The sequence below is a fragment of the Siniperca chuatsi genome, linkage group LG16 (assembly GCF_020085105.1).
Source record: "Siniperca chuatsi isolate FFG_IHB_CAS linkage group LG16, ASM2008510v1, whole genome shotgun sequence".
Taxonomy (NCBI): Eukaryota; Metazoa; Chordata; class Actinopteri; order Centrarchiformes; family Sinipercidae; genus Siniperca; species Siniperca chuatsi.
Window position 1 is genome coordinate 18,125,368 of NC_058057.1, and position 14,210 is coordinate 18,139,577.

At 41.7% G+C, this 14,210-nt stretch overlaps 1 protein-coding gene and 1 long non-coding RNA gene across 3 annotated transcripts in view; one reads left to right on the forward strand and one right to left on the reverse strand.

The window, feature by feature from the left end:
• Positions 1-6,323, reverse strand: part of LOC122863420 (glutamate receptor ionotropic, kainate 2-like) — a 62,451-nt gene extending 56,128 nt beyond the window's left edge. Inside the window, exon 1 of one of the 2 annotated variants that reach the window (XM_044169920.1) lies at positions 5,717-6,323. In XM_044169920.1, the coding sequence (XP_044025855.1) occupies positions 5,717-5,840 (124 nt within the window). In that variant the 5' untranslated portion in view covers positions 5,841-6,323. The remainder of the gene's footprint in view (positions 1-5,716) is intronic. The other variant, XM_044169921.1, reaches the window with a different exon arrangement.
• A 1,422-nt stretch (positions 6,324-7,745) lies between these two features.
• On the forward strand, positions 7,746-14,210 carry LOC122863428. The gene is made up of 3 exons (XR_006375008.1): positions 7,746-7,801; positions 9,193-9,265; positions 13,568-14,210. It is a non-coding gene; the product is annotated as an uncharacterized LOC122863428 (long non-coding RNA).

Consider the following 14,210-nt stretch of genomic DNA (forward strand, 5'->3'; position numbering starts at 1 on the left):
ACACAGTAAGCATTTACTCTAGCTCCCAATTAGCACTATCACCAGTTTCCATAATAAACCAATGACAGGCCATGTTTGTTTTCCTCTATTAAGCAATCACTTAATGGTTAAGAGCTCCTGTGAAGTTAAAGATCTCACATGTTACTCCCACATATGATGCAAAGTGTGGCACAATACTGCAGCAAGTGGAAGGTCTATTTTTCACACCACTTAAAGCACAGCCAGTTCAGAACACATATCACACTGAGAGTAAATTAACAGTTTGAAACATGTCAGACAGATCTAGAGTAGAAAGAAGAAACGTGATAATGTCTACATCAAAACCATATAGGTCTACAGAAGTCCCTGCAGCTTATGGCCGATTAAAGTTGTCATTAATTCACAGTAGAATGCATTATTAATGCAATCCCACACATCCTTCTAAGGGTACACATTTGTTCTTTTTTTTGTTTACGTGTTTGCTTTCTCACAGATGGCAACCTGTGATAGATACACACGGGAGGGGCCATACGGGACTTGGCGCTGGTTACTAGCAATGCTGCCAGTTTCTTTTTTTCATTTTTCCTTTTAGCAATACAAACGTATTGATTTTTACTGATTCCCACCATTTTGTCTGCTGAAAGTGGAGACAGCCAAATATGTAATGAGAAAATATAGGAAAATATAGATAAATTCATGAGATCCTACTAAAAATATATTTTGGGTTTAGTTCCCCAAGGGACCTACAGGGATATTTGCATTACCAATGTTTTTTAAAATGTCTGTTTTTCTTCCCTGTAAAAGCTATTTCATGCATATCTGTAGTCCAGGAAATTTCACCTTGCTAATACTATACTGCTGACATTTATTCAGAGCTGCAGTGCATGACTCCTGGCCTCCCACTACATTTTCACAGCACACTCTACTGTCCTTGCTGTCTCTCTTCACAGAAGCCATCAGAAAACAGTAATAAAAGACCACAAGTGAGAGTGGGCAGAGAGTGGACTGCTGAGAGGCAAACTAATCTATCTTTACTGTGTATCTGCTAGCATCAACACTCACTGTTTTTCTTCTTGTTCACACTTTACACAAACTCACTCTCTCTCTCTTTTTTCCCCTCTAACAAACACTCTTGTTATTCTTAACACCTCCCGGAGACTTCAAATTTTCTTCCATCTCCCTTGGTGGGATTGTGAGAAGGACAGCTCCACATGTGTTAAAAGATGCAAAAAAAAAAAGAATTCATTGTAAGTGTTTCCAGCTCTGACCTTCAGTCAGCTCTGAGCCAGACAACCAGGCAGTAAGACATGCTGCAGGGCTCTTCTCAAGGGACAGTTTCACAGAACAATTGCACATATAACCCCTAACCCTTCTGAAACCCAGGGAAATCCTTGAGTGACAATGACAAAGACTGATAGGCTATGAATAAAGGAAGCCAATGCAGAAGTCGAGCCTTCCACAAGGCAGTAGAATAATACTCAGATGTATTCTATTTGATTTTTAAAACTAGACAATATGTCTATTTTAGAGGCAGTTATGCTAGAACTGGTTACCCAGCAAACAAGGTCAATCATCTAAAACCTCCATGTAAATAATATTTTAGAATGTCGCTGGTAAATCTCAAATTGACTAAATGCTGAGAACAACAAGAAAACTAATTTCATACATCACAGATATTTTCCATTTGAAACTGGCAAGAAATCCGTACCCTGAATTAATCACCACTGAGCCTTTTGTAACTGAGGCATGACAGCAGGTCCTTCAAAGAATGTAAACATGTATAAAGAAATCCATCTATATAGTTCCCTGCTTGAAGCCCATGTGTGGTGCTGCATGCTAATGTAAGACAGATCTCCTTTTTGTTCTTGAAACCCACGGTGGGTATTTTTAAACCATGGAAATCATTTGCCAGCAGAGAGGAGATAGTTTCATATTTCTATAAGCTATAGCGGGGCCAAGTGACACATGAATATTTTAAGCAGCTTTGTGCCTATTTAAATGTGTTTGCTGTGAATGCGCTGGCAGTGGGCCAGGGCACAGGGTGTTATCCGTAATTCCTGCAATCCTAAACTAAACTCTGGCACGCTGATAATTCAGGCTGGCGGAAAGCAAACGCAAATAAAGTCAATTAACTACAAACTCCCCTTGAATTTGTTCCCTCTACCCTTGCTTGTTCTTGACAATCTTGTAATTTCGACCCCATAAAACATTTGAGGACATAAAAAGAGTGTTAAATATTAGAAATGCAATAAAGGACCTATATCCTGGCACAACATTGTGGAAGTAGTTAGATAAACATAGCTTTCGCCAGAGGGAGTTGTGTCTTTTGCCAGAGGACTGAAACAAATGACTTGATTTCCTTTCCAAAATGAAAAACATTGTTGTGTTTTAATCATAAATATTCCCAGACATGTCTGTACTGGGAAAATCTAAACATAAGCAGGAAATAAACAAACAAAATGAGTCAACAATGCTTTCAGCAGCAGTTGACAGCCCAGGGACACACTGTGTCTGCCAATGTTGTTTGAAGATGGTGGCGATAATGTTATCACTCAACCTCACAGCCGCATACCAACTACGGTCATCAGAAATAAAACACTACCTCAATTTCATTGTTGATTTTTCTTCTGTTTAACTTCTTCTTCCATGTCTGTAAGTAAAACTCAATTAGCTTTGATGGAATGGCAGATGTGATGAGTCATTGTTTGCATGACAGCTAAATAAGATCATGTGCAAATAGTGCTATTTCTATGGAAGAACCAACCATAATTCTGCTTGCAAATTCAATACCAAGTTCAGTTTGTTGTACCACACAACTAAGCTGTTAGATTTCATTTCATGTTCAAAGTGGACATTTTACAGCTTTTTCTTTTGTCTACATTGTACGGGTGAAAGTGGAGAGAAAACCAGTGGCAATTGAAAAAAAACATTTTGTTCTGGGTCTCTGAGACTGTTAGCAGTATCAGTAGCTACAATATCTCATTCAGTCCTCCCAAAAGGCAAGCGTGAACTAGTTATAAAAAGAGAATCTTCTCTCAGGCGTGTTTTATTACACCTTGTAAGGGCTGCACCGGGTCCATTTCAGTATCAAAGTAAATGAATTACCTGTAAGATTTATAAATGACGAACACTGAACACAATAATTCAATTCTGTGTAGAAATTAACTAAGCATATTTGCCTACAGCTGGTGGCCAGAACACTTCTTGTTTTTTTCTCTGAAACTTGTCGCTCTACATGCTGAGACCGATGCTGTGAATACAAAGGGCTGACTATGCTTTAGTGTTACCGTGTGTGTGTGTGTGTGTGTGTGTGTGTGTGTGTGTGTGTGTGTGTTAAGGTCTCCGTCTGACAGGAGAACAGTGGTTGTACAATGTGAGCCGCCTGTCAGGGCTGAATGAAACTTGGGGAAGAAGGAGAACAGACAGACCCAGGGGAGCTGACCTCCTCATTTAGCCAGCCTCCTGCAGGAGCAGCTGGGATTATCTGCTGAGCAAGCACATCCTGTAGGACAGGAAATGCATGGGAAATGGACCAATGGGCTCCATTGTCTCTTAAGGCATTTTTGTATTTCTCTTTTCTCTCACAGCACACGCACTTACGCACTGACATTCATTTTCTTTTTTGATAAAATCACCCACACACAACTCTATCATCATCTATCTTTCTCTTTTGGAAACTCAGCTCCTTTACAAGCAAAGACAGACCGATAAGCATGTCATCTTTTTTAAAGAGAATGAATTACACTACATGAAATGGAGCCATCTTACAACAGAAAGATGTGAAGTGGATGTTACTTGACTGACAGAGATAATGCTGTACAAAAACGCAGAGATTAAAGCGTTTACAGAATGTATCTTAAACCATAAGCATTGTGCTTTTTGTTCAGCAACAGGAGCAGGCTGCGCTGCCAGGGTCGCTGTCCCTGGTCCCGAACAGGCGGTTCAGTGGCTTGTTTAGTCGCTTTTTCAGGACCACGGACAGAGACCCGGCTTTTTGGCCGCGTTGCAGCCGCTCCGGCCGAATCGCTGCCACCAGAAGACAGGGAAAATCAAGCATGAGCATTACGTCAGAGCAAAAGATCTCAGTGACATGAATCACCTCTCATCTCGCATGGTTATGTCTGTCCTGCTTCTGATGCCAGATGCCTTGCAGATCCAGCGTGTCAGCATAGGCGACATATTGGGTATGAGGAGGTACAGGCAACCAGTGACTCCAAATCTAATCGTATACTGTTTGACATGATCAAATACATATAAATATAAACCCACATTACCGCAGTATTAACTGTCAGAATTACCTTCAAGGTGTAACAATACTTCACTAATATCTTATCAATTATTTCCCCGCTGTTTCCCCCAGGAATTTGGTCACTATTTAGTCACGAACTTTCGTGTCAAATGCTATTATGCAGTGACTTTGCCTTCCCCTCAGGATTACTGAATAGACGCCCGGCGTCTGTCAGACAACGTGTGAGACGGGAAATCGCTCATCGGGCTGAGGATGCAGCAGGAAGACAAGCACATCCCGTTGCCATAGCGGCGGCTCTTGCGGACGCGGCCTGACTCTTAAACAGGACCCTCGGGGGAATAGGGGATTGTAAGGATGTGTTGTCAACACTTGATGACATCCGCTGTTAGGGAGGGCTCCCCTGTCACTCCATAGATGTTTTCTACATTCAACAGAGAGCGGCAAAACACAGCCGTCCTGAGACGGTTCTAATTAAGCAACAGAAGAAACCACAAGAGGCCGTGATTTAGTGATTTTAGAACAGGAATACAGGCGTTAATAGCACAATTTTAAAGTTATGAATCAGCAACAATGCACTATAGGGGCAACTGTTGAGAAAGTACTTTAAAAATCAACATTAATCTTATCACTCTTCTGTCAGGCGATACTCTATAGTTCTTGAAGAGAAGTGGCTAATCAATTTGTAGGCTAATGAGCTACATTTACTATCAGTATGAGAGATGATTTATGGTTAGTGCGGTTAAATTTGTGTGGCTTCCAATGTGACTCAGCCGATCACCAGTGAGACCGGAACTGTCAGTTCTGTCAGTGCCAATAACGGTATAAATAAAGCAAAACCGGTTGGAATTCCGGTTGGAGTTCAGTGGGATTAAGTATGAAAAGTACTACCCGGCGTATTGATCGGCCCTTGTGACAGATCAGACGGATTGATCCGCGCTCCGGGTGTAATGTTTACATGTAAACATGTTACGACAGAGGACATGTTGAGGTGCCAGCAGTTTAAAAGGCCGTGGAGATACAAGACTCCCTGAGAATACTAGTGAGGAGATGTCTGCAACGAGTCTGGCAGTGATGTTTGTCTTGAGTTTTATCAGCTGCCCATACCCGTGAACTGTTGCATAGGAGTACTCCGTCTTTTACGGCTTAGCTAGAGTTTCTGCTTTCAAAGTTACTGTAACACTGGTTTTAAGGTTCTAAACACCATTCATTCTTGATGGTGTGATGCACTCTCCAAAATAGTGTTATGAAACATTATGAGATTACAAAATATAACTGTAAAATATTCTTTAACAAATATTATTCTTTAGAGTGCAGGTCAAATTGTTATACCAACTCTACACTAAAACAAGAGTGGGATAAAAATGTCTCGATACATCTGCTTTTGCATCACGCGAATGTCATTTCATTGTGGACAATCATATAGGCAGTTCGTGTGATTGGACATCGTCACCGATTATATCGTATCATAAACAAACAGTTTATTCTTACCAAATCTTAAAACGTGTGGCATCCCGCGAGAGTAACCAAGAAACAGCAGCAGAAGCGGGATCAGCCTGAGGTTGGACCTGAAAACGAGACTGGTTATCATCAGATGATGGGAGGTAATCTTCATGTTGTTTTTAAAAAATGCACAGTGGTTTAATCCACCCGGTGCGCGGGTTCGATTCCCCCGTAATTCTTCTACGGTCGTTGGGCAAGGCAGGGTGACGGCGGCCCTGGATGCGCAAGATCACGGCATGGTCACTTGCGCTTTTCCTAAATCCATTTGCAGTCCCGGCATGATTCCTTCCCCTTCCTCTTCTCGTCCTTCACTGCGCCAAGAAACAACAATCCTCCGGGTCGAGGGGCGGCGGGACATCCATGTCGAAGGGAACGGGTCCAGTGGGGAGGGGGGAGCCCAAGCATGGGCTATAGGTGAGGTGCTGGAGAGGGTTGGAGGGACTAGAGAGCGCCAAGCAGAGGATACAGCAGCGATATGCAGCCCCCTATGAGGCGCTCTGGGTTGCTTGCGCTCCCATTATACTGCACTGCTGCACAGGCTCTGACGTCGAGCCAAGGTTAGTGTTGTGAACGCGCACCAGAAAGAGACAGAGAGAGAGCGAATGAGGGAAAGTGAGAGAGCAGGGAGATGGATTTACAGATAGAAAGAAATGAAAAAGAGGGAGGGTGGGAATGTAGAGAGAGAGAGAGAGAGAGAGAGAGAGAGAGAGAGAGATGGATGGAGGGAAAGAGACAGAGAAAAATAACGGGGAGGGAGGAGTGGGAAACTTTATTTCATTCCACCTTTTTGAGCTTGGTCTGTGTTTTCGCAACAACTTGCCCCCAAGTATTTGAAGACGTGTCGGTAAATATGCGATCTTTTACGTGCACACGGCAACAGTAACTTCAGGGTGAAAGTCCAAATCACCACCAGATTCGGATCCATTCACCAAAGCAAAGTATCTGTGACGGACAATTCTATATGATGATGAAAATAAAGTTGTTATGTCATTGATCAAATGTGATCGTCCTATGGCTTGTGATAAGAGGCGACTGCAACCTCTAGTTAACACTATATTTTTTATGTTTGTTAGCTCAGGGTCAGCAGCAGACAGAGACACAGCAAACCCGCATTTTGGCCACAGAAAGCAACGAGAGTCTGCGGGAAGGAATCTTTCTCAGGGTTCAAACAACCAGCAACCATTTAGCCGATGCTCACACTGGAGAATATTTAGGCTTACGCTAATGTTTAAGCTTTGGCTAATTCTACAGCCATTTCTCTGTCTTTGGCACATAAAGACATAACTATGTACACACTGCACACAATCACTGGCCAACCTCTGCACACTAGCGATATAAATTTCATGCCTGCAGGATATCATTGCACTGTTTTTTTCCTCCCATATACCCGAGTGTATATATATAGGCCCACTTTTTGTTTTTACCATTCACAACTTCCATTTCTAAACCTCTTTTACGGGATTTCAAGCAGCAACCTTTCAACAATTTCCACCATCATTCCAGAAATGTGGGAGGAGATGAAAGGAATTAAAATTGGCAGAACAGCAAATCCATAATATCGACAGAAGCTGCTGAAAGGCACGCATATTTAACCTATGCAAATAACTCCACTTTAGACTTGAAAGCCTTCCAGCAACAGACTATTCTCAAGTGTGAGCCATCCTCCGATGTCAAGGTGTGTGTGGCATACACACAAAGGCTCCATTGCTGGTTATATTTCACGGGGAAATACAGGCAATATCTCTCGAGATTGTAAGTAGACCTCTCACGTTTCTATCTGATTAGCCTGTTCAAACGAGGATGTATCTTATAGGATGTGCTGCACCGAGAAGATGGATATCTGCAGCTCTTTCGTGGGCCTACATGCTATTGATTTAACACTACATGCATCTTATCAGCGTCCATCCCCAATGAGCAGCTCTTCATGGGCCATTGCACCAGCTGGAGCTATAGGTACAGTGGTGCGCCCCCGCCCCAAGAGGGCGGAGGGCTATTTAATCCCAACAGAGATGTGAAAGGAGTTCTTTGATCGGCGCCATCAGAGTCAAAAGCCTGAATGAACACCGTCATTGTGTGAGTCAAGTGTGAATGACTAGCCTGTGTGTGTATGAGTGTGTGTGGTGTAGAACTACTCCAAAAGTCACTACAATATTCCTGTAAGGCCTTATAGTGTATTTAAAATAGATCTTTCAGGTGACCCTGCGTAGCCTACTTTATGGTATATATATATGTCCTCCGATGTCACCAAGATATTTTTGAAGTATTACATAGCTGCTTATTGCCTATGTGTTGTATCTTTATTGGACTGCAGAATAGGGAAATTACAAGTAAATGTGGGAATGAGCAAAAGATACTGACACCTACCCCCTGTTTTGTTGGAGTGCTACTCCATTGTACATTACCGCATCTGACAAATCCACATTCACAAATAAAAGCAAATGCATTTAATAGTGAAGAGGGCGCTTGCATCAGCTAAAGGAAACACCAAGTAATTACATGGGATCAAGTAGGTGGTGTGAACATTGACTTTGAACGTGTGTCAGTTTGCGTGGGTCTGCACACCAGCAATCTGCAGTGTGAGAATATCAAAGAGAATGGCACTCATCATGCTACCATCTGGAGCATTAGCATAATTATGGAGAAATTCAGGGCTTCCGTAAGTCAGCAGAGCTTCACACAGCATGAAAGGAATGCATATTGAGCTCAGGGAGAAGACATCAACTGACAGGCACATTGGTTTCCTCTTAAAGTCACAGCGCCCTCTGGCCCCATACTAAAGTATTGCACTAAGAAAAGTCCTAAAGTGCCCCTACACTCAATGCACCCAAAATTTTATTTGCAGAATAGAATTAAGGCTGCCACAAATGACTCTGACTTAATTTTGTAATATAAGTCTAAACAGTATTGCATCTCTGCCTGAGCATGGGCGCATTTAAGGACAAAAGAATCAGTTATGGTCCCCTGTGACTGTCCCTAGTTCATATTTTGTTTGTTGATATTTTGATTTCCAATTAGGAGTCACAGTTTAACAAACTTTTCACTTCCACTTAAGCCAGTCAGGATTAGATAACTGTGCGTGTAAACCAGTTAGAAAAGAGGAGGTGATGGGAATGGTGAACTGCCTCATTATGATGTTATAATGACTCCTGCTCCTTTAGCTCGTTGCGACTAATAGGAAAATACCATTTGGGAGATGTACTCTTTTTCTTTTCATCCATGATCAAACCGTGTCGTTTTTGAAGGAGACCACAAATTAGATTACTTTGTACACACCCACTCGCTTGTAACCCACGGAGGCTTCCACATGAGCTGGCTGGTGTGTTTATTGAGATGCCATTCATTCACTGGGTAATGCAAAGGGGACTTTATGCAAAGGAGAGATAACCACTGCTAAAAGCCCTCTGTCATTCTTTCTCTCTCTGTTTCTCTCTCTCTCCCCCTCCCTCGCTCATTCTCTCGTGCAGGCAGACTGGTGGAAAGATAGCATTGGCACAGGGAAGGAAACCATGGAAACGAGAAGCTGATGCACTTTGAATGGTAAGACCCTGAAAGAGAAGACATTCATTCAGCTCAGTTGCCCCTGTACTAAAGGCACATCTCTACTACATTATTCTGAATGTTACAAGTTTATTTTAACATGGCTGGCTCTAGAAAGCCAACAATGGTCTCACTTCATCAGCCCATTATGTCAGGATGACTGTAGCTAACGATGTCTTAACATTTTGGCAACTCGAAGAAGGGCCCTACAAAAACACACACACTTTCTCCTTTTGCACTCACACATACAAAACGTATAAGCCTGTTCCTTTTCCCAGCTACAGTATAACAGCGTCCCTGCAAATGCACCATTCCATACGCACCTCACATGAGCCTGTAATCATGGCAGTTTTGAGTTCAATATATTTACATTTCCCACTTGTGGATTTGCTTCAGCGGTGCCTTTGAACATAACAGCATGCCAAAGTCAGCACTGGCCTACATGTCTTGAGCAGTGCTGTCAATGAAATCCCTGGGACCTCAGTGGGAATACATTCTTCAGAGACGACAATTAGTCAAGTGAGACAGTAATTAGGACCTCTCTGCACACTGTCACTTCCAGTTAGTTCTGACGGATGCCCGCAAATCTCCCCCTCCAGCAATTGCAGTCAGGCAGACTTACTTCTGGAGCTGCTCTCTGACTTTGTTGTGAAAGCCATCTGTAACTTCTCTCTGCCATGGTAATACATTTAAAAAATGGCCAACCCAACGGCATGCAAATTTGGTCTGTAACATGATGGTAAATAATATGATAAATTCTACCAGTTCTATGAGTATGTACCATCATGATTGTGACCAAATTACCATTGTCACTTTACTTCGGTGGTAGTACCATAGTGCTTTGTCTTTACTGTAATGAGCAAATTACCATGCTACAGCACAGTACACAGTACTACAGTAGATAAAAAGTCCCACTATACTGTAGCATTATGGAAAAAAAACTACTGCATTAGGCTACCATACAATACCATGTGTAGAATGACTAACATTACACCCACAACTAGTCAATTTAAATAGAAATGTGTACTAAAAAGAAACAGTAAAATGTCATTATGATTTAGTGTAGACATGCAGTTCTGACAAGAAAATGTAATTAACTGGCTCCATTACTTTCTCCAGTCGAAAAGGCATCACAACATTAACACAACATAGACTTGAACATAAAGCAGGGAAAAACTTTCTTAGTTTAAAAGCCTAAAGTATAAAGCTAGTTTACCTAACAGTGGCAAACAGAAACACCTCTGCAATTTGGTAGCCTAATAGAAGTTACTTGTAGTCCTATTTATGCTTTAGCTAGCCTAATGTTAAATACTTAAGCTAATGTTTTTTAGTCCTGTTACATTTCCGTCATACTAAAAGACATCATACTACACATTGTAACGTCCTGAATCAGGGCTAATGTTCCTATGAAAATATGAATGGACCAGTCATCATAGTTGCTAAATCACAATTTGCTTACCAAGATCATTGTGCGCACTGTAGTGAAGCTAGCTAGCAGAAAATGTATGGTTTCTACTAATTAATATTTTAAAAGGATTGAGCAGGAAGACAGATACTGTTCAGGGATAGGCTATACAGAGCCTGTCCAATCAGGTAACTAGTAGGCGGGACAATTATCACACATTGGACATGTTCAGTCCCGACAAAACGTAGCAAAACGTTTATTTAAATGGAAGTGGTGGTACCTTGAACACCCTGTTGTGTAAGCAAGCACACTGCCTTTTTAATACACGTCACGTCGACAATTGTGACCCCTCTGCCCCCTTGGACACTTGTTGCCTAGATCTGTAACGACACCAATATGGACCATCTTCACAGCAGACATTTTGACATGTCACAGCAGGAGAAGTACAGGTGTAATCAATAACATTAATAACAGCTGCATTCCATTTAGATTTAGCAGTTCCAACCAAGGCTCTGGTACTGCGCAGGCTGGGTTCACTGTCATAGCTTACCAGGACACTTAAAGGAGAAGTGTGCAGGATTTAGTGGCATCTAGTGGTGAAATTGCAGATTGCAACCATTTGTATACCGCTCGCCTCTCCCTCCCCTTCCAAGCGTGTAGGGGAAACCATGGTAGCCGTGAAACTCGCGAAAAATGCAAAATGCCCTGTCTAGAGTCAGTATTTGGTTTGTCCGTTCTGGGCTACTGTAGAAACATGGCGGTGCAACTTGGCGACCTCTGTGGAAGGTGACCCGCTCCCTCTGTAGATATAAAGGGCTTATTCCAAGGTAATGAAAACACAACGATTCTTATTTTCAGGTGATTATACACTAATGAAAACATACAAAATACTATATTCCATTTCTGCCAATAGCTCCTTCTAAATGTTGGACCAACACTGGACCTTTAATGGAACTGAGTCATCATTAATGTTATTAGTTCCGCCTGTGCTTTTCCTGCTATTCACGGTTCCGTTTATTCACGCTGATTAAAGCCCCTGTACACCCACACAGGTGTTTCCACTTATTCTGTCTGATTAGACCTGTGCTAATGTTGAAGATGGGTGGAGCTATGCTGGAATTATATGAGCTCAACAAACTTCACAAACCAATGAAAATGATAAAGGTGCAAATTCTCCCACCAAAGCAGGTGCAACACGACTAATAGGAGTGTCAGGGAGATGTCAGTCAAGCACATAGCCCACATAGCCCTGAGAAAAGGTCTAATCAGGCAAAATAAGTGAAAACACCTGTGTGGGTGCATGGACTTTGGGTTTGTGTGGCCTTTAAATTGGCTCCTGTTCAGATTTTACTTACACTATGTATCTTAAATTAAATCTATTTCACTCTCTGGATCCATCATTTTAAATTAGTTAAAGATAGCATCACAATTTCAGACAAGAATGAACAAGGTTACCAATAAAGGATTATGCCTCATAGTCCTGAAGGGCCCATATCCATTTGCACAAAAGTTGAAAATAAAAGCAAACAGACTTATCCAACATTTACAAATGATGACCCTTGGTGCCATCTTACCTTACTTTAAATGCCACTGCATCAAACCCCTACATTTTGAGTATTACACACACAGGCTTGAAAGGTGGGTCTGAAAGGTTTGTGGTAGCTGTTGTCAGTTTGGATTCGCAACATTTCCGTTGGAAAAGCTGACCCAGTTGCCTGGTGTAAAAACGTCAGAATGTCCATAGAAACTTCTCAAACTTCTCCAGCAGCACAATTAGCTTCTGTCCGTCCGTCTGTTCACCATGTTCCGAGCACTCATTTATTATAAATTTTATTTCTTCCATTTTATTTATAGTTCTCAGCATAGTTATGTCAATGTCTGCAGCATTATTTATAAGAGAAATACTAGATGCTGAGATTTCACAAACACAAATAAATCTAAAGAAAAACATTTGTTTATTTTATTTTGTTTGAGTTGTTTTTGTCTTTGTTCTTGTCAGGAAAATAAATGCTTTCTGTGCTTTGTGGTTTCAGATCTTAGGAAAAAAATCATACATATTCACAGACAGAACCAAACAAACACACACACGCACACACACACACGCACACACAGATACATACACAGCAGAGAGCCAGGCTGATTGGATGGTTGACGGTTGGAGTTGTTATTACTGAGCATCCAGCAGAGTCTGGTTTGCAGGATAAGGACGTCCTTACAGGGCATTTCTCAGTGTGAACGATGAGGAAACAGCCCCCCTGTGTGTGTGTGTGTGTGTGTGTGTATAAGAGAGAGAGAGATTGATAGAGACCCAGAGAGAAAGTTTGAACGAGAGAAATAGACAGAACATGGACAGATGCATTTGTCTGCCTACATATTTTGGCCATCAAACATAAATCTTGGCAGTGCTTGCAAAAAGTGACTTTCCCCGTTGGACTAGTCGGTGCCAAGGGATTGCCTGCAGATAAAGAGACTGGAGAATAACAGAGGCACTCACAAGACTTTACATTCTGATACAGGAAAGCCTCCAATAAACTTTTCTTTTTGCAAAGACATCTCCATCTTTGGTTCACATGAACAAGAGTAAGAGGAGGGACTTTCAAAGCCAGACATGGAAGTGTACACAAAGAACATATGTGATTTGTATACAGCTGGGGCTTCGTTAAGGTGCTCTCCTGGTGCCTATTAGTAAATCATTAGGGCTTGTAAAGTTGTGTTATTTGTACGCAGATTGATGAGACCGGGTTGGAAGGCCACAAACCCAAACGTGTTGGTCCAACAATGAAGTTGTTCTATATACTACTCAAGTGTTGCTAGAGTTTTGACCTCTTTAGACTTTTTCTCCATGTACCTTGGAAGTAGGTGAAGTTATGCCAGAAACCCCTGCTCTCCTTCTACAGGAAAACACAGGACGGAAGTTTTCAGGCATGACAGATCGCAACAAAGACTGCTGAGTCCACAGTCCCTAAGATAACGAAGGTTTGGTAAGAATGCCTCAACTGTTTTATAACTGCCGTACATATTTCTTTCAATTAATATGTTCTATAATTTCCATACATATTGTTTCTGTTGTTTTAACATGTGTTTGTTGTGTTTGTTTAAATTAATTCATGCATGTTGAGTGCTTATGTTGAGTGGGAACTAGGGTGCATATGTGTTGCACACGGACATTTTTGAGGGATGCAATAGGAAAGAACGGACTTTTGGTGAGAGGTTGGTGTCTCTGCATGTGAATTTAAGTTGTGAAGAAGTTGCAAAGAAGACAAGATGTTTTTTATTTTTGTATTTTGATCGGGGCATTTAAAGAACTCATTCCCCCTTGGTTATATGCAGCCAGCGAGGTATGTAAAGTATGTTTGTGTTTCCCGAGTGTATTTGTATAGAGTTTTGCAATATATGTGAATGTGTTTATGTTTTACATTGTCATACTGTAGTTTGATGGTGGATTTCATTGACGGTGAACGTGATAGCGGAGAAAAGAAAGAGAAAGGCAATAAATCCATCAGTATCCAGACCCATGGCGTCGTTTATTTCCCGGAGGGA